This window comes from Monodon monoceros, unplaced genomic scaffold (assembly GCF_005190385.1).
Source record: "Monodon monoceros isolate NGI ecotype Baffin Bay Population unplaced genomic scaffold, NGI_Narwhal_1 Super_Scaffold_5, whole genome shotgun sequence".
In the NCBI taxonomy this organism is placed as follows: domain Eukaryota; kingdom Metazoa; phylum Chordata; class Mammalia; order Artiodactyla; family Monodontidae; genus Monodon; species Monodon monoceros.
In genome coordinates, this window is record NW_021703782.1 from 77,483,734 (window position 1) to 77,510,531 (window position 26,798).

General features: G+C 38.5%; 1 protein-coding gene across 3 annotated transcripts in view; it reads left to right on the plus strand.

Moving 5' to 3' along the window:
• MELK (maternal embryonic leucine zipper kinase) overlaps positions 1-26,798 on the plus strand; it is a 78,333-nt gene that overhangs the window by 37,042 nt on the left and 14,493 nt on the right. For all 3 annotated transcript variants that reach the window (XM_029202807.1, XM_029202808.1, XM_029202809.1), the window contains 5 exons: positions 4,613-4,681; positions 6,100-6,198; positions 12,706-12,792; positions 19,696-19,824; positions 23,462-23,584. In XM_029202807.1, the coding sequence (XP_029058640.1) occupies positions 4,613-4,681; positions 6,100-6,198; positions 12,706-12,792; positions 19,696-19,824; positions 23,462-23,584 (507 nt within the window). The remainder of the gene's footprint in view (positions 1-4,612; positions 4,682-6,099; positions 6,199-12,705; positions 12,793-19,695; positions 19,825-23,461; positions 23,585-26,798) is intronic.

The window sequence follows — 26,798 nt, forward strand, 5'->3', positions numbered from 1 at the left end:
TAGGGTTGTTGTCACAAAGTACTACAAGATGGTGGCTTAAAACAACAGATATTTATTCTCTCACAGTTCTGGAGGCTAGTCTAAAATCAAGGTGTTAGCAGGGCCATGGTCTCTGAAGGCTCTAAGGGAGACTCCTTTGCCTCTTTCTAGCTTCTTGTGTTTGCCTGAAATCCTTGGCATTCCTTGGATTATAGATGCATCACTCCAGTCTCTGCCTCTGTTTTCATGTGGTGTTCTCTCCTGTGTGTTTGTGTCTCTGTGTCTAAATTTCCCCCTTCTTATAAGAACACCAGTCATATTGAATTTAGGGCCCAGCCTAACCCAATATGATCTCATCTTAACTTGATTACTTCTGCAGAAGCCCCTATTTCCAAATAAGGATGCATTCACAGGTTCCAGGTGGACAGGAATATTGGGGGGTCACTATTCAACCCAGTGCAGATGGTATCCAGAGAGTAAGCAGCAAATGGCTTTGTGTGCAGTCAGCAGGAGGAGAGACCCACTGGAGTAGGTGCAGGTTCTGACCAGTGAGTAAAGCAAGACAGGACACTCTAGAGGTTGTGCAGGTTGTGATCAGAAATTTAGGTAGATCATGACCCTTTGATCAGTGTAAGCAAGTAATAGGCCGGTCTCTACTTTCTATGGGACCCTGGCAAAAGCAGGCTACAGTATTTGAGTTACCAGGCAAATGATCAGTTTGCCAAGAAAGAGAACATGTCAGGTACCCAAGATTTGAATCATGAGTGGCATTTGGTCTCAGGAATAAGGAAAAGCTCAGCTAAGAGAGTGGGGCCAACTAGATCAGGGCCAGCCATGCAGCAACTGTGACTCGCTTCTGAGTCCCAGCGAGGTGGCTGAAGCATCCAAAAATCCCCCCTTCCCAGGGATAGGCCTGGAGCCCAGGCAGCACTGAGCCTTCAGTGCTTGGTGGATGACGGATAGTAAGGAGAAATGAATTAGAGGCTTCATTATTATAATTCACAAACAAACTGTCAGCATCTGACATTGGCAAGTGTTAAGGTGCCCTGGCAAGATATAAATAAGAGTGGTATCTCTGGGTACTAGTGAGTGCTTTAGATAAAGGGGAATGAAAAATTTAATAACATTAAATGTCATTTGTAAAATGAAAGCTCTTGCCCTTCCTAGGAAACACTTTGTAGGTCAGCCTGTCTGCTCTCATCAGAGAGGCTGAATCAGAGGTTGAGTTGTTTTAACGTTAACACCTTTTCTTTTTAAATAAATTGGTTGATAACACTTCCTTGGAACTTTGACTATTTCTTTAACATATTCAAAATCCAGCCTGTCATGTAGTTCTAGGATTCTGAGTGATCTATACTGTCTGTTTCTCCCCTCACCATTAAGCTGGACTGATTTCTGTGAGAATTATGTCCTAGACAATTCATTCGTAAGAACAGAGAACCCCAATGCTGGTGCTAGTTGAAGCCTTCTTCGCCTACTTGCCTCCACCGTTCTAGCCTCGTTCAATTACTGTTGGGTGTGTGTGTGTGTGTGCGTGCGTGTGTGTGTGCGTGTGCGCGCATGCTTGCCCTTGTCTCCCTGGACCTATGGTACATTTTTAACCCAGGATCCTCATTCAGGTTATTTTGTCATTGATTATTTTGGGGAGCCCTCTGGATTCCATCAGACCATGTTCCTTAGTTTCCAAAGTTATCACAAACAATTCTGTGGTGAATGTTACTGTTCATAACACTAATACATTTTTGTATGCCAAATTATTTGCTTAGGATGAATTGCTAGAAGTGAAATTGCTGGATCAAGGATACGTGATCTTGAATGCTTTTTATACATATTTCCAAATTACTCTTCAGAAAAGTTTATGCTCTCTCGTTGTATATATAAGCGCTCTTATCCCCGAACTCTAACACTGGATAATTTTTTTGAAGTTTATCAATTTGGTAGATCATATTTTTGTTTAAATTAATTGCTTTTTTTTTTTTGGCTGCATTGGGTCTTCGTTGCTGCGTGCGGGCTTTCTCTAGTTGCAGCAAGCCGGGGCTACTCTCTGTTGCAGTGTGTGGGCTTCTCATTGTGGAGGCTTCTCTTGTTGTGGAGCATGGGCTCTAGGCACGCGGGCTTCAGTAGTTGTGACGTGTGGGCTCAGTAGTTGTGGCTCGCGGGTTCTAGAGTACAGGCTCAGTAGTTGTGGCGCACGGGCTTAGTTGCTCCACGGCATGTGGGATCTTCCCAGACCAGGGCTCGAACCCATGTCCACTGCATTGGCAGGCAGATTCTTAACCACAGTGCCACCAGGAAGTCCCTAATTGCTTTTTTATTGCTAGATTAGTTGAACATATTTTCATGTTTATTAACCATTTAAAAGTTCTTATTTTGGGAATTACCTGTGAATATTCTTTGCCCATTTTCTTTTGGAGTGTATGCTTTGATCCCATTTCTTCTTTTATGGAACAAGTATTAATTGAGCACCTTTTATATGTTAGGGCCAGACAATGTTCTAGGTGAACAGCACAGACAAAATCCCTATGATTAAAGAGTTTATATTCTAATATAGTGAGGCAGAAAATAAACAAATAAATATGTAGTATGACAAGTAGGGATAAGGACTGTAAAGAAGGTGCCATGAAAGGCAGGTAGAGATGATGGTGGGCAGGGATGCTATTTATAAAGGTGGTTTGGGGAGGCCTCATGATACCACTGGTATTTAAGGGGAGACCTGAAGAAGATAAAGGCACAAACTCTGCTGATATTGCGGAAAGCATTATAGCGGCGGGAACAAAGAGTGCAAAGGGCCTAAGGCAGGACTGTGTTTGACTTGTGATGTGATCATAGTTTGATGAGTGCGGGAGAGAGTTAGGAGGTGAGTATGAGAGGTAGCAAGGAGTGGGGTGGATGTGGGGTTACAGACCACGTAGGGCCTTGGAGCCAGAGTGAGGAATTTGGATTTCATTCTGAGTGAGTTGGGGAACCATTAGAGCGTTTTGAATAGTGAAGTGATATGACCTGACCCAACGTTTTGAAAGAACATTGGTGTTGGTAAGTAGAGACTAGACTGTGAGGGACAGTGATGGGCTCTGGAAGACCAGTTAGGAGCCTCTTGCAATATATCAGATGAGAGACCCTGCAGGTGTGGTACAGGTAGTAAGTAACAGGTGATTCTGGATATATAACATAGAACCAATAGATTTGCCGATGGATCGGATGTGAAGTGTGAGGGAAAGAGGAGCTAAAGAAGATCCAGGGTTTCTGACCTGAGGAGCTGGTAAGGCAGTTGCCATTTGCTGAGAAGGGGAAATGTGGGAAGGAGAGGATTGGTGGTGATCTGCGAGAGCTTTTTATGTGATGAAGTGTATTAATCTTTTGCCATTTAGGCGGAAAGGTTTTTTCCCTCAATTTGTTGTTAATTAGCTTTGTTAGTTGTGTTTTGCTGTACAGAAATGTCAGCTTTTAAATCTTGTCATCTGTTGTTGTTGTTGTTGGTTTTTTTTGTTTTTTTTTGCGGTATGCGGTCCTCTCACTGTCATGGCCTCTCCCGTTGCGGAGCAACAGGCTCCGGACGCGCAGGCTCAGCGGCCATGGCTCACGGGCACAGCCGCTCCGCGGCATGTGGATCTTCCCGGACCGGGGCACGAACCCGTGTCCCCTGCATCGGCAGGCGGACGCTCAACCACTGCGCCACCAGGGAAGCCCTCATCTGTTAATCTTTATAGCTTTTTGGTATTGCTGTCATGTCTAGACAGGTTCTAAAAAATAATCACCGATGCTTTCTTTAAGTATTCTCATGGTTTAGTGTTTGCATTTAACTCTTTAATCTGGGTAGAATTAATTTTGATATAGATTGTGAATTACAGTTCAATCTTAATTTTTCTCATATAATTAACCTGTTATCCTAGCATCATTAAACAATTTGTTCTCTGCTAAGAAAAATGATTCTATCATTTTCTTTGAATTGGGAAAGAGGGGTGTGTGACAGGTTGTGTGAAGAGGATTTATATCACGTATTTGTGTTTAGCAAGCTCCTAGTCTTGTTTTGGTTGATGACTTGGTGACTGTAATGTCTGAGTATAACAGGTTATAAACATTTATCTCCTGAGTCTCTTCCACTCCCAAAAGAGGTACTTGCCTTAGAAGGTGGCTTTCATCAGTTCCCTCAATGATTGTGAATTCTGCCTGGCGGATGATATGTGACCTGTTTTTAACCACAGCCTGTGTCCTCCTACCAAATATGCTTTTCTGTGACCCACTTTTGTCAACTGACAATTCCTCTGGGATTATAAACTAAAATTTGCTTCAGCAATAAAAGCACTGACTACAGTGTATACTTCCTGTCCATTTAATCATACTATAGATTCCAAAGCCCTGTAACATTTACGTTTGCCACTCTTACATTATCTGTGCTCTAGCCCTTACCCGATATGTGGATATTTTAGAGGTGACAATAGTGTTTAACTAACTGGATTTTCTTCTTTAAGGCAAGAAATGGGTTTCTTATGTTATTAATAATGTTTACCAAATCTTAAACTTGGATGAAGTCCTCAAGCTTGGAAGTAAACCTCCAGCATGTTGTTAACCTTAGAAATTTATGTCAAGGCTGATTGAACCTAAATCTCTTAAATGCTTTCTTTGTTTTTTGTAGAGAGGGAAATATGAGGTTCCTAAGTGGCTCTCCCCCAGTAGTATTCTGCTTCTTCAACAAATGCTACAGGTAATCTTTGTTATTTATTTTAAAATAATAGAAGTCTTTTGTTATTATTTGATTTTAAGATGTCTGTAGTGCTACTACATTTATCTATCAGCTGTAAAAAATTCCATTCATTATATCTACTCTGCAGATATTCTCTACTAGGTACTTTCTTTGCAAATGCATTTTTTAAAAAAGACTGCTACCATATATCTTTGCTGATTTGGTTTTTCTTCCTTTTTCCTGAGCATTGTCTGTTTTCTCTAACCAGCTCTTGCTCCACTGTTTTCTGTTTTCTTGCTTCCACTCTTTTTCCATTATATATGTAGTAGATACAGAATAAATGCTTAAATGAGCTGATGTACAATTGAGTGGGCCCCATGATCTAGTGCAGTGGTTCTCAAACTTTAGCAGGTATCAGAATTGCCAAATGGGCTTATTGAAACACAGATTGCTGGGCACCACCCTGAGAGTGTCTGATTCAGTAGAGCTGGGACAGGGCTAAGAATTTGCATTTCTAATAAGCTCCCAGATGACACTGATACCGCTGGTCTGGGAACCACACGTTAAGAGCCACTGATTTGGTGTTATGATCTCTAAGGGTGAAAGACAGGAGTGCTGAAGTCTAGTTATCCACCCTACCAAGCAATAGGCATGCCACCTAACCAGGTTCTGACCTATAAAATGGGGATTCTGAGCTTGGCCTCAGTGCTTGCTGCATAGTATTACGTGGATAAAATGAGATTAATGGGAAACACTTTGAAAAATATGAGTACCTTATTAGCAATATTTTTTTCATTATTATGTATTCAGTTTTTCCATATATTAAGCCATCTCTACTTTTTATTCAAAATTTACCTTAAGCTCACCTACCTTGAGTAGGGCAAGACCACCAAATCTCCATAATGAGATTGAAAACACCTCATCCTTTCTTCTAAACTCCCCAAAACTTAATCTTTGTTGATTAATTTTTCTCTCCTCACATTTGAAAATTACAAATGGAAAAGAAAGGTGTGCTTTTCAACTTGTTATATGTGAATTGTAAGCTCATCGGAGGTAGAGATTGCATATTCAGTGTGAATGCCCTGCATTGTGCCTGCTTGAATATTAAATTGGTGAATATTTCCTGTGAATAGGTTTTCCAGCAAAAGACTATTACATCATACAATAGATTGACTTAACTTCATGAATAATGTCCATACCAATGAAGTTCATGTTTGTTAAACATTTATCTTCTAAGCCCGTGTTGGTAGCTATAGTTTTCTTGCCTCTATTCCCTTTTTAAAAGAATTTATTCCAAGGCCATTTCAAGGTCTTTGACAGCATTTTTGTGATGATAAAGTTTACATCTGTTCTGATGAATTTTGAGTTCTCAGGAGGAAAGGTGTTCTATGCTCTCGATTTAAAATGTTAATCTCCAGCTATCTCTCAATGGCCACTAGGTGGACCCAAAGAAACGGATTTCTGTGAAAAATCTATTGAACCATCCCTGGATCATGCAAGATTACAACTGTCCTGTTGAGTGGCAAAGCAAGACTCCTGTAAGTAAAATGAAATCCAGTAAAATTAAAAGACAAAACATAAACTTCGTTTGGATTCAGGATGTACAATGATGTGGTCTAAATACAAAAGAAAATATATTTTGTAGACTTATCTGTCAGATTGGTGTTTGGGAGATTGTAACTGAATTGTATATTTGCCCGTTAATCTCTAGGACAGTGGCTCCTAACCGGGCCTGCACATGAGAATCACAAGGACCTTAAAAAAAAGTGCCTGTGCTCCGTCCCACAGCAATTAATGGATATTTTTTAAAAGCTCCCTGGTGTTTCTCACGTAGTCAGGATCGTGAACAGTGCTCTGGGAATCTTAGGCAAGTTACTTAACTTTTCCAAACTATATATTCATCTGTAAAAAGTAGGTTAAACCTGTTCTTTCTATTTCCCAGAGTAGTTATAAGGTTATAGAGGTTCTCAAACTTTTAAGTCTGAGGGCCCCTTTATGCTCTTATTATTCACTTATTAAAATATTTAGTGATCGATTAATTTAAAAGTAACAGTACTAAACCTATTACAGTTTATCACAAATATTTTTATGAAAAATGACTATTTAAAAAATAAATTTAGTGGGAAGACTAGCATTGTTTTACATCTTTGCAAATTTCTTTAAAGTCTAGCTTAATAGAAGACACTTGGATCTCACTTGCTTCTGCATTGTTTTGCTATGATGTTTTGATTGGAGATCCTCAGGGGTCTACAGACCATACCATGAGAACTGGTCTAATATATATATGAAAGAACTTTATTTATTTATTTTTAACATCTTTATTGGAGTATAATTGCTTTACAATGGTGTGTTAGTTTCCGCTTTATAACAAAGTGAATCAGTTATACATATACATATGTTCCCATATCTCTTCCCTCTTGCGTCTCCCTCCCTCCCATCCTCCCTATCCCACCCCTCTAGGTGGTCACAAAGCACCGAGCTGATCTCCCTGTGCTATGCGGCTGCTTCCCACTAGCTATCTATTTAATGTTTGGTAGCGTATATATGTCCATGCCACTCTCTCACTTTGTCACAGCTTACCCTTCCCCCTCCCCATATCCTCAAGTCCATTCTCTAGTAGGTCTGTGTGAAAGAACTTTAAATAACACAAAGTACTATGCAAGTTTAAGCAGTTATATTAATAAGTATTCCTACATTAATGTTTTAAAAAATAGTTTTTAACAAATGGCAATTTGAACTTGGTAAAAATGTGAGCATTATTAAAGGGTATATATAATATTTTTTAATTGAAGTATAGTTGATTTACAATATTGTGTTAGTTTCAGGTGTACAGCATAGTGATTCAGTTATGCATATGTATATTTTTTCAGATTATTTTCCACTATAGGTTATTATAAGATATTGAATGTAGTTTCCTGTGTTATACAGTAAATCTCTGTTGCTTATCTATTTTATGTAAGGGGTATGTATACTTTGTATATTAGCAAACTATTGCTGCATAAAAATCCACCCCAAAATTTAGTGACTTGAAACAATAATAATTTACAATTCTGTGGATCAGCAGTTTGGGGCTCAGCCAGATGTTTCCTGTGTGAGTCTTACCTGGGGTCACTCATGTGGCTGCAGTTAACTGGTGACTTGACTGTGGCTGGATGGTCTAAACCTCACTCAGAAGACCAACTGTTTGTGCTGGTTATTTGTTGAGCCACACTGTCCAGCAGGCTAGTCTGGGCTTCTTGATATGGCAGCTAGATTCCAGAAGAAGCCAGAAAGTGGGCAAACCCTAACACTCAAGCTTTTTTTTTTTTTGGCTGCACCGTGTGGCATGTGGGATCCTAGTTCCCTGACCAGGGATCGGACACGCGCCCCCTGCATTGTAAGTGCAGAGTCTTAACCACTGGACTGCCAGGGAAGTCCCACACTCAAGCATTTTTCAAGCCTCTGCTTGCATTGTGCTTACTAATGTCTGGCCAAAGCAAGCCACAAGGCAAAACCCAGAGCTAGTATGGAAAGTATAGCCATCAAAGTTGGTACAGTTCTTATCCTCTTTTCATAGATAAGGAAATCAAGAAATTAAACATAACTACTTCAGAAATAAATCTAGTGAGAAGAGTGGCACTGCTTTACATCTTTGCTGATTTCTTTAAAGTCTAGCTTAGTAGAAGACACTTGGGTACTCATCTGTTTCTGCATTCAGTCTGTTTTGATATGTGTTGTTTTGATTAAAGCGTATGGAGAAAATGCAGCCTTACACAGATACATAGTTAGAAAAGCATTTTAATGCTTTAAAGGAGAAGTGTTTTAATAGCCTTTTCAGTTAATTGGGGATTTTTTTTGACAATCTACTACAACGTATGCAATGGAGAGGGGTATGTGCATGGGTCAACAGAATAGCTTGGATACATGCCACATTGTAGACCTGATACAGCTGTGGGGTATTTGCTTTCTGGAAGAATTATACCAATAAATATAAATACTTGGAAAAATAGACTATGTTTGTTTTTAACCCCTTCTCACTAGTCTGCCCACTGTTATGACCATGCAGCCTGATCTGAAATTCCTCCTGATTCTCCTGTGACTGTCAACCCCTAAAATCTCTCTTCTCCATATTTCCTTTAACCTTCTAAGACATCTTTAGTATCTATTGAGCAAACACAATTAGAGCTGCAACTTAATGCTAACAACCATCAACACTGAGAGCCTAGGACAGCAGAGTATATGGTGTCTGAGCAGCGCAGCAGCAGGGCCAGGGGAGCTGTGACGTGCCCTTGTGAGGTGAACGTGGGTGGTGCACATGCCTGTGTTCAGCCATTGGGGGTCATCATTTCTCCACGTATGGGAGGGCTTTGCATGTCTTCTCAGCCGTGATCCTTAATAGGGTAGGATATGCTACTGTTTGCAGTGGAACAGATGCCCAAATGAAGAAAGTCTCTGATTTCAACAACACAAAGATTATTTTAAATTGGGGCACAGTATAAGGTAAGATACATAGTTTTGAGTGTTCCAAAAAAGTATATGATTTTCCTTACATCTTAGTATAATAATTACTAATATTTATTGAATGCTTACTATAATAGAAAAGTGTGCTACTGTAGTACTATAATATAATATAGACAGAGCCCTTAGGATAGTACCTTTAAAGGCTTTGTGTTTTTAACTCTTATTAACTCATTCAATCCTCATACAAACCCTCTGAAGTAGGTACTGTTATTGTCCCCATTTACAGATGAAGCAACTGGACACGGAATCATGAAATAACTTGCCCAAGGTCAAACAACTAGTAAGTGTAGAACCAGGATTTTAACCCAGACATAAGGGCTCCAAAATATAATGGGATCTGACAGGCCAACTAATTCAAACTCAGGGCCTGTATTCTGTGTAGCTGTAGCCTTTGTGATGAGCATTAGTTGTCTGGTCTCTGTTGGAATAGCTACTGGAATAGAGTCATGGAGAGGTGGCATTGTGGTGTGGTAGGAAAAACCCTGGGCTAGGATGAAAAATGCCAGTTTCAGGCAAATTGCATAAATTTTTCTGAGTCTTCATTTTCTCACCTCTAATATGGGTATTCTAATGCCAGTCTCTTCTGTATGTTTGGATCCTGTTTTGTCATCTATAGAGTGCCTTTAAATGTTATGTCATTAATCTGTCATGTCTGCCTTACAGAGCTGTCGCAGGGATCAAATGAGTTATATACAGAAGAGCTGTAAGGGGTTATTGCTTTTCGAAGTATTTGCTTTTCTGCCTCAGTATTGTGTTTTATCAAGAGTGAACTATAAAAAATAATTCAGATTTACTTGGATATTTAAGATATAGATGCTATTCTGTAACTCTTTGTATGATCTCCTTGTATCATTTTCACACATAGCTCTAGTACCCAAATATTGTATCAAATAGAAGTTATATTCAGTTCTATTTTCTGCCCTACTGAACACGAAGTGTAGTAGGCACGGATAATCCAAAATAATTGGCTAGCTTTGGGTATGCATTTTTGTACTTAACTTAACTGGAGCATGTGTGGCTGAGAATTCAGAGTACTTAAAAGTGTTGAGCCCCTTTGGAAAACTTGAGATAAACCATATTTTTCAGACTTTGGTGTCTTGTCGCACTCTTTTCATTCTTTCCAGTTCAGGAGCCCAGCAAAGAAGATAGCATCTCCTTCCTACCCTTCCTTCCTTTCCTCCACACACCTTGTGGTAAAGTTACAGAGCAAGAAGCTATGGGGGAGAGGTTTTGGATTTTAAGAAAGTAACTTAAGATCATGGAGGGAACCCCAGAAATCATTTCCTTCATGCTTGAGCAGTGGTATCAACAAGAAGATACCCAACTGGGTGGTAAAGTGTCCAGGCTTCTGAGGTTGAGCCCTTCCTGAAGCAGGAATCTACATTTTGGGGAGCTGCTAAGGTCAAAGCAACACAATGAAAACTTACTTGTGGCATTTTTGACTTTCATAAAACCATCAGTATAAACCTTTGTGGTCTCCCCATTCTCCTTAGCCCTTGAGGTTGAGCTTGTACCAGCCAATCATGCAGGTCATTGTCTGTACTGTTCCTCTAGTTTCATGATGGCAACATGACTTTCTCTTGAGTCCGATGTTACAAGTGTGGTGTCCAGAACAAGGGAAGGTCATGATATTGCTCTGCCACATGCTGGTACCTTGAAGGTCAGTGAAAACCTGAACTATGTGATCTAAAGAAAGGGCCAGAATGGTAAGGGGGGTTAATCATTAAAACAGTGGTTAAAGGAACTGGAAAAGAGAAAACTTGGAGAGGAAAGGTTGTTGATAATAGGAATATTCAAATTTCTGAAAGTTCTTATACCAAAGAGGAAATAGAATTATGACTGTTAGTAAAAATAGTTAACAGCTTTTTGAGGGGCTACTCATTTAAGGTGATGTACTAGGTACACCCCAAAGGTTACATATATTGCAAGGCAGGTGCCATCTCTGTTTTACAGATGATGAAACTGAGGTTCAGAGCGGTGTAGTAATATGCTCAAGGTCACACGGTTATTTTGTGATGTAATGATTAAAACCAAGGTCTCTCTACTTCCAAAGCCTGTCAGCTGTCAGACTGTACCAATTCACAGTGGGTAGGGATCACAGGGAGACAGACCTTAGGGGAGGAGGAAGAAGCTAACTATCTCAGCTGTTCTGGAGAGGAAGACTTAAAGCAGAAAACGAAACATCCCATATTAGGGCTGTTGTGAAGCGAATTCTTACATTGGAAAGATGACTTTTTTTTTTTTTTCGGTACGCGGGCCTCTCACTGCTGCGGCCTCCCCCGTTGCGGAGCACAGGCTCCGGACGCGCAGGCTCAGCGGCCATGGCTCACGGGTCCAGCCGCTCCGCGGCACTTGGGATCTTCCCAGACCGGGGCACGAACCCGCGTCCCCTGCATCGGCAGGCGGACTCCCAACCACTGCGCCACCAGGGAAGCCCCTGGAAACATGACTTTAAAATTGCATTCCTTATGATTCTTTTCCCATATGATTTTATGAACTCCTCTTCCAGGTCCAGGCCAGACCCTTCCTTCCTTTTCATTCTCAGTGATGCTTGTTTGGTTCTGAGAACTCATTTCTGGCCCCATCTCTGGTGAGGTCTCATCATGCAGGGATCACAATACTTGGATAATTTCTGTCCTTCAGCAAAATAAAGTTTGTGTAGCGGCTGTGTCACTTCTTCCTTTTAAAAATTGTGCTTTACTGGTACCTTCAGCGTAATGATGATTGTGCAGCATCTATGGCACCATCATAAGGGCTCCTTGGATTGCGCTAAACCCAAACATAACCTGGGGGACGATATGCTACAAGTCTGAGCCACTCTTTTACCCAGCCTGTTGTCCTGCCAGTGATTTTGGATGCCTTGATGACTGCTCTTTGATGCAAATACCAGTCCCTGTCTTGCGATAGGGAAGGAGAATATAGTCCCTTGGCTGCACAGCAGAATTGTAACAGTTGATCAGATGATGAGGGGGATGTGAAGGGCTGGGAAAGAGAGTTCATAATCTTCTTGAACTTCTTATTGTTATTTGCTTATATCTTAAAAAATTGCGGAGAATGTTTATTCGTGTTTTTTTTAAAATAAATATATTTATTTATTTTTGGCTGTGTTGGCTCTTTGTTGCTGGGCGCGGGCTTTCTCTAGTTGCGGCGAGCGGGGGCTACTCTTCGTTGCAGTGTGCGGGCTTCTCATTGCGGTGGTTTTTCTTGTTGCGGAGCACGGGCTCTAGGCGTGTGGGCTTCAGTAGTTGTGGCTCGTGGGCTCTAGAGCGCAGGCTCAGTAGTTGTGGCGCACAGGCTTAGTTGCTCCGTGGCATGTGGGATCTTCCCGGACCAGGGCTCGAACCCATGTCCCCTGCATTGGCAGGTGGATTCTTAACCACTGTGCCACCAGGGAAGCCCAAGAATGTTTATTCTTACCCAAGAGTTTGACAAACTCATGTTGTTTTTACATGTTGGTGTTTGATTTTGCCAGGTAATTTTAAAATTTCAAAACCATAAATATTTTGTAATTTTTTGTTAATAAAGTTGATAAAATTTTTTTGTAGCTTATTCACCTTGATGAAGATTGTGTAACGGAACTTTCTGTATATCACAGAAACAACAGGCAAACAATGGAGGATTTAATTTCACTGGTAAGAAATACAGCCTAAATTTGAGAGTAATATCTTTTGTTTCATCATTGTTTTTTAATTTTATTTATTTTTTATTTTATAAATAAAATAATTATAAATAAAATTAAAAATAATTATATATATAATATATATAAATAAAATTATATTTTATATACATATAAAATATTATATATATAAATAATTATATAAAAAATTAAAATAAATAAAAATTATAAATAAAATCAATTTTATTTATTTTTTTAAAATTTTATTTATTTTTTATCTATTTTTTATTTTATATATATTTTATTTTATAAATAAAATAAATTTTATTTATTTTTTTATTTTATCAGTACATTAAAAATAGTATAGCATTTTTCAGACCTATGATTTTATCATGGGTGTAAATATTGCACTTATTTTATGTTTATGTGTGTTTTCCACTCAACTCTTTTTTTCTGATGTCTGGTGTATATACTCTTTAAAAATGAGATTGATCAAAGAGACAATGGAAAAAAAACTTTTAAGAAACAGAACAAATGAGTCCAGAGAATTGACAGAGTTTCAATTTTGACTACTTTAAAATCTCTAACATGGAACTGTGATTCTGTTGTAGAAATGAGGTAAACACAAAGCAGTTTTCATTTTACCTGAAAGCAACCTTGTAGCATCGCATCACCCCCAACCTTATGAACCAAATACCATGAAATCATCATCATGATTTCTGGTATTGGATCATTTTAGCTCTTTCAGATGCTTAATCTCTAGATTACACATGTGGTTTTTTTCTAGAGATAGAGGCACTCACAGCTGTCTCTGAGTACAATCTAACACGATGGGCAGGGATCGCAGCCAACATGGCTCCTGGTTCAGTACTATGTCTCTCATCACCTATGAATCGTATTTGTTTTTTTCTCTTTTCTAACTTGAAAGGTAAAGGCCTTAAGCAAATTTTTTTTTAAACTAACCAAACTTTACTAAGCCACAATTTTTTTCAGTGAGGAGGAGATATGAAGGAATTCTTTTGAATAACATAATACGTCTTTTGAATGACAATTCCAGACAAACGGAACATGTCTGGAAAACAGAATGATAATTTACTTTTTCATGGAATGAAAGGGGATGGTAAGAATTGGGAACTGCTGCCAGATATGTCAGGTCCTTCGTATTTTACAATGAAAATACAAAGTTTTCGTGTAAACAAGTTAAAAAAAAATTACATGACCTTTTCTTTGGAATGCTCTTTAATAGAAAACTATACTTTGGATTCAAAAAATTTCTTTTTAAATTTTTATTATAGAAAATTTCAAACACCTACAGAAGTAGAGAGACTAGTATAATAACAATGGTTTTCCATGTACTCATCATCCAGTTTTAACAGTTATTAACATTTTGCCAATTTTATCTATATTCCAACACTACCCTCCATCTGCCCTTTTTAGCTAGGGTATTTCAAAGCAAGTCCCATGTATCATGTCATTTTATCCAGAAAAAATTTAGTATGAGATTCACAAACTTTTAAAATCTGAATCTTAAAACTAACATACTTAGGATTGCAAGAATCATTAGGAAAAAAAAAAGTCTTTAAAATAGTATCCTTTATGTGGTGTCTACATATAATTTTCAAACTTAAAAGTGAAATGGAAATGGGAATTGTTTTCTTCTGATAAAGAAAACAAAATAATGAGGCATGATAGAGATTGTTTTCTGGTGTTACATCTCTTTAAAGATCTCAGTTATCCTGAAAGCTAGGCATGACCAACATCAAGAACGTGTGAGGAAAGTAATAGTTTTTCTTCTTGTGTACTTTTCCCTCATTCTTAAATGCCTGTTTATACTTACTTTCCAGTCCTAGGGATGAGTAAACAACATCTTCTTAACCTTGCCTGAACATTGTAATCACCTAGGAACTTTAATCCTGATGCCTAAATCCCACCCCCAGAAATTATTATTTCATTGGTCTGGGGTATGGCATAAGCATCACAATTTTTAAAAGCTTTCCAAGTGATTGCAGTGTGTAGCCAGGAGTTGAGAAGTATTACTCTAGATTCTTGCTCTTCAAAGTGTGATCTAGAATCAGCAGCATCAGCATCACTTTGTGCCTGTTAGAAATGCAGAATCTCCGTCCCACCTCAGACCTGCTGAATCAGAATCTGCATCTTAATAAACCCTAAGTGATCCATCTATACATTAAAGCTTGTGAAGCATTGGTCTAAGTCAGTGGTTCCCAACTGGGAGTGATTTTGCCCCTCAGGGGACATTTTTGGCTGTCACAATGGGGATGTGTGTATATGCTAATGGCATCTAGTGGGTAGAGGCCAGGGATGCTGCTAAATATCCTAAAGAATAGCCACCACAAAGAATTATCCAGGTCAACTATAAAATAGTGTTGAAGTTGAAAAATCCTGGTCTGGGTGGTCTCAGAGAATTCACATTGGTTCTAGGTACTTTCCAGTTTAAAGAGCCTTGGGAAAACCAGGTTTGAGATCAGCCGTGGTCTGTTATATTTTTTTTTCTGGCATCTTGGGAGCTCTAGGGGCTGGCTAGACAGGACAGAGATCAGTTTAATGTGATCTGTGCTGGATATGGTGCTGCTGATCTTTGTGTAAAGAGAGAGAAACAATATTATTCCCAAACATTCAACTCATGGAACTACCACTTTTATATTATATACATGAGCATTCTTAAATGGCTTTTTGTTATGTGGAAGTGAGAGTCTCTCATGTGTCATGATTTTGAGCCATCTCATAGTCCTGTTGAGATTTCCTCCTGTGGTTCTAGAGCTTCCACTTCATAGCTTTCCTTACTTTCCCCCGATCTTCCGGCCTTGAGTGGCTCTGGATTGTGGAGCAGCCAGTTATGTATCTGGCTTCACTGAGGGTCGCATATGCACACGAGAACCTACAGACCAAGACAGATCCTTTCCTCTCACCCCTGCAGTGCAAACACCCATGTGTTCTGGTGGCGGAAGTTTAAAGATTGAGGGCCTCGGGAGCAAGGTCAGGAGAAGGATGGTGGGCCACTCCTCAATTTCTCAAACTCTCTGTTCCAGTAGCTGCCTCTCCTCAGCCCAGGTGCCCAGGCAGTCCTTTAACATTTGGCTTGCCTGAAGAGTAACTGGGGATTTTAAAATGTTTTTTGTTTTCTAGAAATGGAACCTTCTTTATAACAGGTAAACCTTTTGCTTTACTTTCAGACATTTGACTTTCAAAAGAGGGAGCTGCCTAAAAGATAAGGGAGACATTGGTTGCATTAGACTTGGGGATCGACATCACCTGAAAAGCATAACTAATGTGTTGATTTATCTGTTATTAAACATAGAACTCCCCTGTGCATCTTATTGTAATAAGTAGTATGAAGTGGCTATGGCAAAACAGTTATTAAAAGGATGCTTTTTTGCCTAGGGAAGTAGAGTTTCCAGGATTATAAAACTCTGAGGCCTGTTTAGAAAACTCCACCTAAAACCCTTAGTGCCTTCCAGGTATTGTTTACAATGCCTGGGTTATGCCATTGTTGACAAGCAAGTGGCAACTTGTTTCTGAGCAATTGTCTCTAACCAGTTTATGGCATCTCTTTCAAAAAGGCAGCTATCACACATGAGACCATGGATGTGGGAGGTGCAGAAAAAACCTTTTTTTTTTTCACTGTTGTGGCCTCTCCCATTGCGGAGCCTGTGCTCCGGACGCGCAGGCTCAGCGGCCATGGTGCACGGGGCCCAGCCGCTCCGCGGCATGTGAGATCTTCCTGGACCAGGGCACGAACCTGTGTCCCCCATCGGCAGGCGGACTCTCAACCACTGCACCACCAGGGAAGCCCCCAGAAAAAACCTTTAACATAGCTTCTGGAAAGTAGAGAGTGATTATAACTATGTAGTTTCCACCTAGTTTCCAAGTACCTTCTCCATGAAACCTTTTCCATCCTTCCTTTCCCCCAACCTTTCTGGATTAAAGGCAACATTCCATGATAATTTATCACAGTGTGATACTTCTTCCACTATATTGATAGATCCATTATGTAAATTTCAAAGCATATACTATGACTGTGGCCATCTAAAATGTTAACAGATAAAATTTATTAATAAAATCAGAGGTGATAGTAGACCTCTTTGGATCGTGTACTTTGTGAGGTACATAGCACAAAATATTATTTAGCATTAAAATTTAACACTTTTGTAGGGCAGAGAGTCTCAAAGTCTTGAGTACATTATTTAGAAACTTTCAGTCATTCACATAGATTGAACAGACATGTTTACATCCAACACTTCCTAAAACCTCACTAAAATAACAATAAAGGAATAAAAAGACAATTCACAATGAAGAGAGTAAAAGAGGAGACAAAAAAAATGTCAGTAAAATTTTAGAAGTTACAAAATGGCTAAGTGGCAGCTGACCTAGCATTTTGGAGAAAGCTGAAAGCAAAGTGCCTGCAGTGGGAAAAGGCAGTAAGCAATTTGATTAGAGCCCTGGAGCTCCAGAAAGGCTCAGGAATCAGAGGTCCTAGGAACCTCTGGAGTCAGGGAAGTGAGCAGGGTGGAAACAGGAAGATTGGTTGAAAGTCTGTATTAGGAGCAGTTAGATTGCTAGGTCCCTCTGTTTACCTTGTGCTGTATGATAGCCACCTCTTTTCCACTCCAGCAGAAGATTGGAGACATTGAACAAGAGGCACTCTTGTACCAGATGCAGCTCAGGTGGGGGTGATGAGCCATTCTGAAATGGATGCATTGACACACACATTCCTCTTACTGAACAGTGAACCACTGCCTCTAACTCTCTTCCCTCTTCAACTCTGAGAATGCTGGGATCAGGATTTTATCCTAATTGCAGTGAGGTTGGGGAAAATATTGGGAGACTCATCTCTAGGGAAAAGCCAAGAGAGCCAGGTTCCTGTCTCTTCACCTTACAGAGAAGCCCATAAGGTAATGAGCAGGCCTAAACTCCACAAGAGTCTTAAGTAGCTGCATAGTATACTCTTTGCTTTCAAATAGAGACAGACAGCCAAAGATCACCAGACCTTTGAGGACGGCCTCTAACATGAAAGTCAAAGATCAAAACAAATGGGGTGGTGGGAGAGAAGGAAGAAAAAGCAGAGATGCTCAGAAAAAACAGATAATGCAGGGAGTGGAAGAAAATAGCTAAGAAACAATAATTAATATTCTCTGAGATAAGAGAAGCTATTTCTTTTTTGAAATAGGAATAAGATGACTAAAAAGTAACATTTTAAGAGATACTCTTGAAGATTTAAAATATGACTACAGAAATGAAAAGCTCAGTAGAAATGTTTGAAAATGAAGGTAATGTGAAATCTTTCAAAAGTAGAACCTAAAGACAAAGAGATGCACAAAGAAAAGAGAAGGGGTAAGAAAGGTCCAACATAGACATAATAGAAGTTGCAGGAAGATAAAACAGAGAAGAAGAAGGGGAAGGAAACCATCACAGAAATAGTACAAGAAGAAATATTCCAGAACTGAAAGGTATGAGTTTCTAAGAATGAAGGGACTTAACTAGGGTTTGACAAAATGGATGAAAATAGCTTCACACAAAGGCCTGTTCTAGTGAAATTTCAGAAAACTAGGGGGAAAAAGGAGATCCAAAAAGTTTCTATAGACGAGAAACAAAAGGTCATACACAAAGGCTTGGGAATCAGAAAGACTTTAGATTTTTCGGTAACTGTACTAGAAGCTAGAAGACCATGAGACGGTGCCTTCAAAGCTGTGGAAATTATTGTCAGCCTGGAATTCCATACTCAGGCAAACCAGAGTCAGGCGTGTAGATAGCATACGGTCATTTATCAGACATGCAATATCTCAAAAAATTTACCTCCTCTTCATCCACACTCAGGAAGTTGTTGGAGGGAATGTTTCACCAAAACAAGAAAGTAAACAAAGAGAAAGGAACAGGTAGGATCTAGGAAACCAAGGAGTATATTGTAGGATAGAAGTGAAGGGAACCCCTCAACCGACAGTTGAGTTGCAGGCTGAGAAAGAAGCCAGCCCGGAGTGGAGCATAGAATGCAGACATCAGGTGGAATGTCTCCAAAATGAGACAAAGGAGGAGACAGATTAGCTGATGTGTTGTGAACATGTTGGGAGGAGGTGAAGAGTGTTGGAGAGTGTGGAGTTGAGTTAGTACGATGACTAACTGCTTTTTTATTTTTAACTTCAAGAAAAAGTTTCAAAAGAAGAAAATGCAAGGATAGCCACCCTGTGTGGTTTGGTTGCAGAGCTGATATTCAACCAGTATGGCCATACAGATTATTAAGATACTAGAATATTTGTATACTGATTGGTAAATAACTACTACACTGAGTGCCCTCCCTTGTTGCCCTGTAACCTCCCTTAGGCCTGGTACCTCCCTCTGGTACTGCCTCATATCCAGCAATTAAAAGGTTAATAATTGGCATGGCAGGGGTTTCCCAGGAACCTACTCATATTTTGGCCTCTGTTTTGATTCACTGGGGTCAGGGTACCAATTAAATATTTTGAATATTGCCTTTACTTAGTTACAAATACTGTTTATATAATCATAATAATGTAAATGTTGATTTAACTAAAAATTATAAAACTATAGTAGGAGGATGCAGGGAAATATGTTCGGGGGAAGGAAGGAGTCGTAGTAGAGCTAAATTCTTATTTTCTATAGTAAGAAATCTAGAGATAATATACGAAGCTGAAAAAAGTTAAAGCTGTATATGCAATTAATTTAGAAATATAGAAAAAACAGCCAAAGGTGCCTTTTAGGGAGTGGAAATTGTGTGTGTGGGGGAGTGGTGTAGGGGATTGCTGTCTTTCATTATATGCTTTAAAGCTAAAAAAAAAATCTAAATTCTGAATGTTTGTTACATTGAGGAAAAAATTAATTTAAAATAAAACATTATTTCAAAAAGCAAGTTTAGTCTTCTAAACAATTTGACTTTCTTTTCCTCCAGTGGCAGTATGATCAGCTCACAGCTACTTATCTTCTACTCCTAGCCAAGAAGGCTCGGGGAAAACCAGTTCGTTTAAGGCTTCTTTCTTCCTGTGGACAAGCCAACTCGACTGCAGTCACAAACATCAAGGTGAATGTCAGAAGCTTTTGTGTGAGTGCCTTCTGCTCTTGCCATGTGCCCATCTTGTTCATAAGTGGATACATGCCAGGGAAGTTAACTTTGCTGGCGTCAGGGGCCCACAAGCAAGACATTTTTATGATTTAAATATTTTTGATGAGGAAAATGGGAAATTCTGAATGTGAACACTAGAATTTTGAATGTCCACATGGCATTAAAAAAAAAAATTTCTCCCTCCCCTTTTTACCACAAAAGTAACTCCTGATGTAGAATAATTTTAAGCCACAGATAAGCTAAAGGAAAATAGAATTTACCTATAAAGCTACTACCACCTATAGATAAAATAGTTTATATTTTATTGTATCTTTCCAGTCTTTTTTTTAGTATGCTTGTTTATATAATTTATGTAAATTATAGGACATATTATACTTTATATAACATGAAGTATTTCAGTGAATATTTTGATACTTATATTAAGGGTTTAGGTTGTTTTGAGCAGCAGCTGTAGCTCATGCAACTCAACTTCCTTGTATGAGTTATAACCGAATTATTGTTTTCTATTTTGTTGTCTTTGTCTCATTTTCCTTTGTCATGAACATTTAGAATGGTGGAGAAGCCTTACATATTTGGAAGCACCATGTCATTCCTAAGTGCTCAAATTAGTGTCTTTTCTGTGTGATTCTTTGTATCTCCCATGCCTTAAAATTCCACCTTCCAAATACTTTGCCAGGTAGGTGTGGAGCTTTGTAATATAATCTTCCCTCCATTAATTCAAGTTGCAGTTTAAATGGTTTTAACACTAGGAAACTGTACTTTTGTCATTCTCAGAGAGAAAGAGTTGGCCCTCTTCATGGAATCCAGTATAGCAGAAATGATTATGTGTGTGAGGTGATATTTTTTTCTTTAGATCTCAAAACTCTGTTTTTAAAAAATGTTCAAATGCCACCTCTTTCATAATCTTTTTTTGAACGCTGAATGCCCCTGCCCACCGGCATTTCCTTTAACAACTCAATTTTGACCTCTCTTCAATCATGTGCTGCAGGTATAGTGGGTCTTTTGTCCCTGCCAGACCTAACTTGTCTCCCTTCTCTCCGTAGTTGGTCTTTTGACCAAATTAAGAACCAAAAGTGTTAGTGTAAGGGGCTGTTGTGTAAAGAAATCTCTGAAGTGAGATAATCTTATTGCTGGGTTGTTTTTCTAATCTGTTCTTCGAGAGTTGTACTGGGCTGGTGAATATCCCATGCCCAGGCAGATCTTTTACCCATGGACTCCATGAATCACCCTATCCCTCATCCTGCTCACAGGGCAAACCCTTTAAAGTCTCACACCCAAGTCAATACCTTTGGGTCTAAGAGGACACAAAAACATAAACTTTGCTTCTGATCAAGGTAATTTCAGAAAGATATTAGATACCTCCATACTTAGAGTAAACCTCAGCTAAATTTTAAGGTTTATGACACCCCAGTTAAGGTTTAAGATCCTAGTTTAAAAGGTCTTAGACATTTTCCTAAGCCATTAGATTTTCTTATATCTGGATTGGTGTGGTCTCAATTCATCTGCATATGTGAGTCATAGAGTATCCAAGTAGAAAGGATCTGGGAAGATATTTACTCTTATCTTCCATCTAATGAGCATTTATTTACCTAATAATTTAATCATTTGGGCATTTATATTATTGAGCCAATTTTTATAGCCAATAAAGAGATATTTTAATGACAAGCAATGAAGTAGAAATCAAATTTTGGGGTTTTTTTTCTGGTCTTTATGCAACTCATTAAGGCTTGAAGCAAGCTATATAGTCTCTTTGTGCTATTCTCCTCCTTGATAGAATCACTCTTTTTTCTCTGGAGTGTTGTTTATAAGAAAGTAAGTAATTCTGAACGGTTAATCAGTAGATGCCACTTTCAGTGAAACAATAATACAATCTGATCTGAGAATCACAAAAGACCACGTATCAACATCATTAGCATTTTCAGGCCCCGTGCTAGCTCTTGGGAAACAAATCTGTGTAAAGGGTAGTGCTTGCTGTCTAACAGTTAAGTTGAGGCAAGATATACGTATAGATAATACTACATCGTAGTAGGTGGCGGGTGCCAGCTAAGCACTAGAGGTGTGTGGTAGGGGCTTTAGAGGGTGAGAGTGGTCACCATGGGTGATCTGAACTGGATCCATATTTAAGTTTAGAAAAATACAAAAGAAGGAGCACAGAATTCAGGGCAAGATAAATGGAATTAGCAAAAACTCAGGCACCTAAATGTGCTCGATGTATCCTTTTGACAGTGACTAGACTTGTTTGGTTAAAATAAAGAGTTCAAGGGGGAAAAGTAAAAGAGGAAGAGAGTGAATGGGTGATCTGGAAGGGTAGCTGAGAGCTAGATTGTAGGGAACCTTGAAATGCCAGGTCAGACGGTTACACTTTATGCTGTAAGTAATGGGAAACTGGGTTTTTGAGCAAGACATGACATGTCACCAACATGACTGATTTTCAGAGTTCATCCAGTTGTATATAGGATTGTTCAGTCAGGGATGTTTATGTGCTTTTATTCTCTACTGCAGTACCCTGACAGCCTTCATTCATATGACACTGTGCTTTTCCCCACTGGGCATAGACTTAGCTTTAGTATTTTTCTCAGCCTAGCACTCCATGTAGCTAGTTCTAGTTGATGGTAATTGACAACCCTGGAGAACTCTATCACCCCTGGTTGAGAGGGTGGGAAGATTGGTGGCAGGGACCATGTTGTCCATTTGAATAGTTCAGGTATGAGAAGATTTGTCCTTGAATCAGAAAATTAGAAAAGAAAGGATGGAATGTAAGAAATTCAAGTACAGTTGCTTGGCCAGGCTAACTAGATATTGAAGGAAAGGAAAGGAGTGAAAAATAAAAAATCCAACTATACTCCATAGTCTTAGAATTTAGGGTATATCTAGTGTACTCCTAGTTTTTTGAGGGGGAAGAGTGAAGGAAAATAAATGACTGGTGGTATTATTAGCATAGGACCCCGAATAGCCTGTCTCCAGGAGACCTTTCATAAGTCTAATTTATTCCTAGTAGAAATTGCGAGCTACTCAGTATGTTCTTGCAACCAAGAAACCTGTATTTCAGAGTCCCTTCCATCTTCTACTTTGTCAGAGAGCTTCTTATTTATAGATTTGCAAAACAGTTATTTGTCTGGTGTTATAGTGATTATCTGATATATGCTAAGTAGATTGCCATATAACATAAGAATGTTCCAAGGCATCTTGTTTGAGAGTCAGAGATTCTCTTATCTAATAATTTTTTTTTTTTTGCGGTACGCGGGCCTCTAACTATTGTGGCCTCTCCCGTTGCGGAGCACAGGCTCCAGATGCGCAGGCTCAGCGGCCATGGCTCATGGGCCCAGCCGCTCCGTGGCATGTGGGATCTTCCCAGACCGGGGCCCGAACCCGCGTTCTGTGCATCGGCAGGCGGAGTCTCAACCACTGCGCCACCAGGGAAGCCCCTCTAATAATTTGAATTAAATATTTTTGACTTCCTGTTTTGGGTGGTGATCTCCTTCAGTCTACTGTCTCATTTGTTTCTGCTTCGAGGATCTTGCCCTGTGCCTGCAATATACTCTTTTAAAATTGAATCATGGTGGTTTTGTTTCTGAGTTCTTCTATTTTTGAATAGTCAAAGAATCTGAGTCTAGAAGATGTGATCGCCAGTGATGAAAATTATGTGGCTGGATTAATAGACTATGAATGGTGTGAAGACATTTCATCAACAGGTGTGGCTACGCCACAAACACCACAGGTTGGTTATTTTTATTACTGTTTAAAGTAGAATATGTTACCTCAATTATAAAAAATATCTAGGTTCTAACATAAGATCTAGTATGTGCTTGCAAATTTAATGAACTCCTAAGCCATTGAAAATATTAATGGGAGATTGTTAGAATATAAATGAAAGGGAAGCCAATTATTTCCAAGTTGAAGAAAGCCAAGATTCCATTTTGGAGCACTTCACTGCTCTTTTTTCCTTCCCTTCCCTCCTCATCTCTTTAAAAAATGAGGTATAATTTACATGTCCCTGTTGCTCCACAAACTTATCAATACTTGATATTTTTTGTTATTTAATATCTTCTAATCTGGTGAGTGTAAAGTGATATCTCACTGTGGGTTTAATTTGTACTTTTCTGGTTATTTATGTATCTCTTCGTATATTAATCAGCCAATGGTTTTTCCTGTTTTATGAAATGGCTTTTTTTGTGTCCTTTGCCTATTTTTCTGTTGGATTGTTTCTTTTTTCTTGGTGGTATTGAGGAAGTTCTTAATTTAATTTTAATTCTTATCCTTTGTTGGTTGTGTGTTGCAGGTATATTGTCTGAGTTTGTCACTTGTCTTTTTACTTTGATGGCAGAAGTCATTAATTTTAATGTTATAAGTTGTCAGTATTTTCCTTTATGGTTTATAAGTGTATTTTAAAAGAAATCATTCTACAGAAGTCATAAATGCATTCGCATATATTGCTTCTAAAGGTTTTAAAGCTTTTCCTTTCACATTAAGTCTTTAGTCTGTGGAGAATTAATTCTCTTGTATGGTATGAGGTAGGGAATCAATTTTTCCCTCTTACAATCAGTTGTGCCAGCACCATTGACAAGTCCAGTCTTTCAGCACTGATCTACAATGGCACTTCTATCACATATCAAGTTGTTATATAAGTGTGTCTGCTTCTGAGAAATAGTTTGTTTTATTGGTTTATTTGTACAGATACCATATATCTTATTTCTTTAGTTTTATATTTCTTTTATCTGGTTGGCCAATTTGCTCCCATCTTCTTCTTTAAGAATGTCTATTCTTGCTCCTTTGCATTTCCATATACATTTTAGAATCATTTTGATAAATTTTACATACACTTCAACTTGGGAAAAATTGAAGTCTATATCCTCAAATCCCCCTATCTATAAACACAGTATACCTCTCTATTTAGTTTTTTAGTTAATTACTTTCAATAAAATTTTATAACTTTCTCTAAAATGATCTTACGTATCTTTTACTAGATTTATACCTGAGTACTTTTGTTTTTTATTGCTATTGGGAATGGTAGGTGGTTTTTTTTTTGTTTTTTTGTTTTTTTTTGCGGTACGCGGGCCTCTCACTGTTGTGGCCTCTCCCGTTACGGAGCACAGGCTCCGGACGCGCAGGCTCAGCGGCCATGGCTCACGGGCCCAGCCGCTCTGCGGCATGTGGGATCTTCCCGCATGTGGGATCATCCCGGACCGGGGCATGACCCCGTGTCCCCTGCATCGGCAGGCGGACTCTCAACCACTGCGCCACCAGGGAAGCCCATTTGGTAGGTTTTTTTAAATCACATTTTTAAACTGTCTGATACTGGTGTAAAGATATGAAACTGATTTTTGTGTATTGATGTTATATTCAACAACTTTCCTAAACTCTTTTAAATTCTTACAGTTTGTATATTCTTTTGAGTGTTGTAGAAAATTATATCATCTATGGATGACAGTTTTGTTATTTCCTTTCCAGCTCTCATGCCTTTAATATCTTTTTATCACTGCACTTAGTAGTCCTAGCAGTATAGTAAGCATTCTTCTGTTCTTCCCAATTGTAGAATGATGCTTCTAATATTTTATCATTCAATATGATGTTTGTTCTCTCTTTTTCCCTCCTCTTTCCCCTTCCCCCTCCCTGTTCTCCTTTCCCTTATCCTTCTTTTGCCTCTTTCCCCTCTGTGCCCCCCCACCCCATATTTTTCAGATTAAGACCTTTTTTTCATCTAGTCCTGGTTTGCTAAGATTTGTTTAAAAATTATGAATCTCTGTTGCAGAAAAAAGGTTAGATAGAATTCATCTATTGAGATAATCATCTGGTTTTGTTCTTTCCATTTGTTAATGTAGTATATGTTATATTAATAGATTTGATGTTAAACCAATCTTGTATTCTTTAGATAAGCCCAGTTTGTCATGATGTATTACTATCTTTTTTTATACATTGCTGGGTTTAGTTTACTAACATTTTGTTTAGGTTTTTTGCTTCTATGTTCTTAAATAAGATTGGCCTATTATCTTCTTTCTTATATGATTTTTTTTTCTTTTGAAAACTTTATTATTATTGATACATAAGTAATACATAGATAGATTTGTCTTGTAAAAAATTCAAACAATATGGAACAGCTGAATAAAGAGTGAAAGCCTTTCTTCTCCTGTTCTTGCATCCCATCCCATCTTATATTAATCATATCTGATTGGCATTAAGATTGCCCATCCCATCTTATATTAATCATATCTGATTGACATTAAGATTATAACTAGTCTTTGAAAATGACTTGGGACATATTCTTTCTTTTTTATTCTCTGGAATGGTTTTTAAGAGCTATTAATTATATTTTCCTTGAATGTATGATAGAACTTATTATGTAACTATCTGGGCCTGGAATGTTTCTGTGAGAAGCTAGTCAACTACTGATTCAATTTCTTTTGTATTCATAGGACTACACAGTATTTCAATTTCTTTTCATCAGTTTGGTGAATTTTGTTTTTCTAGTGTCCATTTCATACATGTTTCAAAATGTTTTGGCATAAAGTCAACAGGAGGATATTATGATCTTGTTAATGTCTGTAGTATCTGTGTTTATGTCCCCCTTTTCATTGCTGAAGTGTATTTGTTTATTGCAGCTCTTTCATATTTTGGATCAGTCTTACCAGAATTTTGTCAATTTTATTAGTCTCTTCAAAGAACCAACTTCTGGCCTTACTGATTCTATTATATTTTAGTTTCCATTTTGTTATTTTCTGCCTTTATTTTTCTATTAGACCAATCTTATTAAATTCTGTTGTTAAATCTTCTACATCCATACTAATATTTTGTCTGCTTGACCCATAAATTTATCTGCTTGAGAGTGGGATATGTTAAAAATCTTCTAATGGGATGGTAGTTTGTCATTTTCTTCTTGTAGTTCTATTTTTGCTTCATATATATATGTACGAAGGTATATAATTAGCATACAAGTT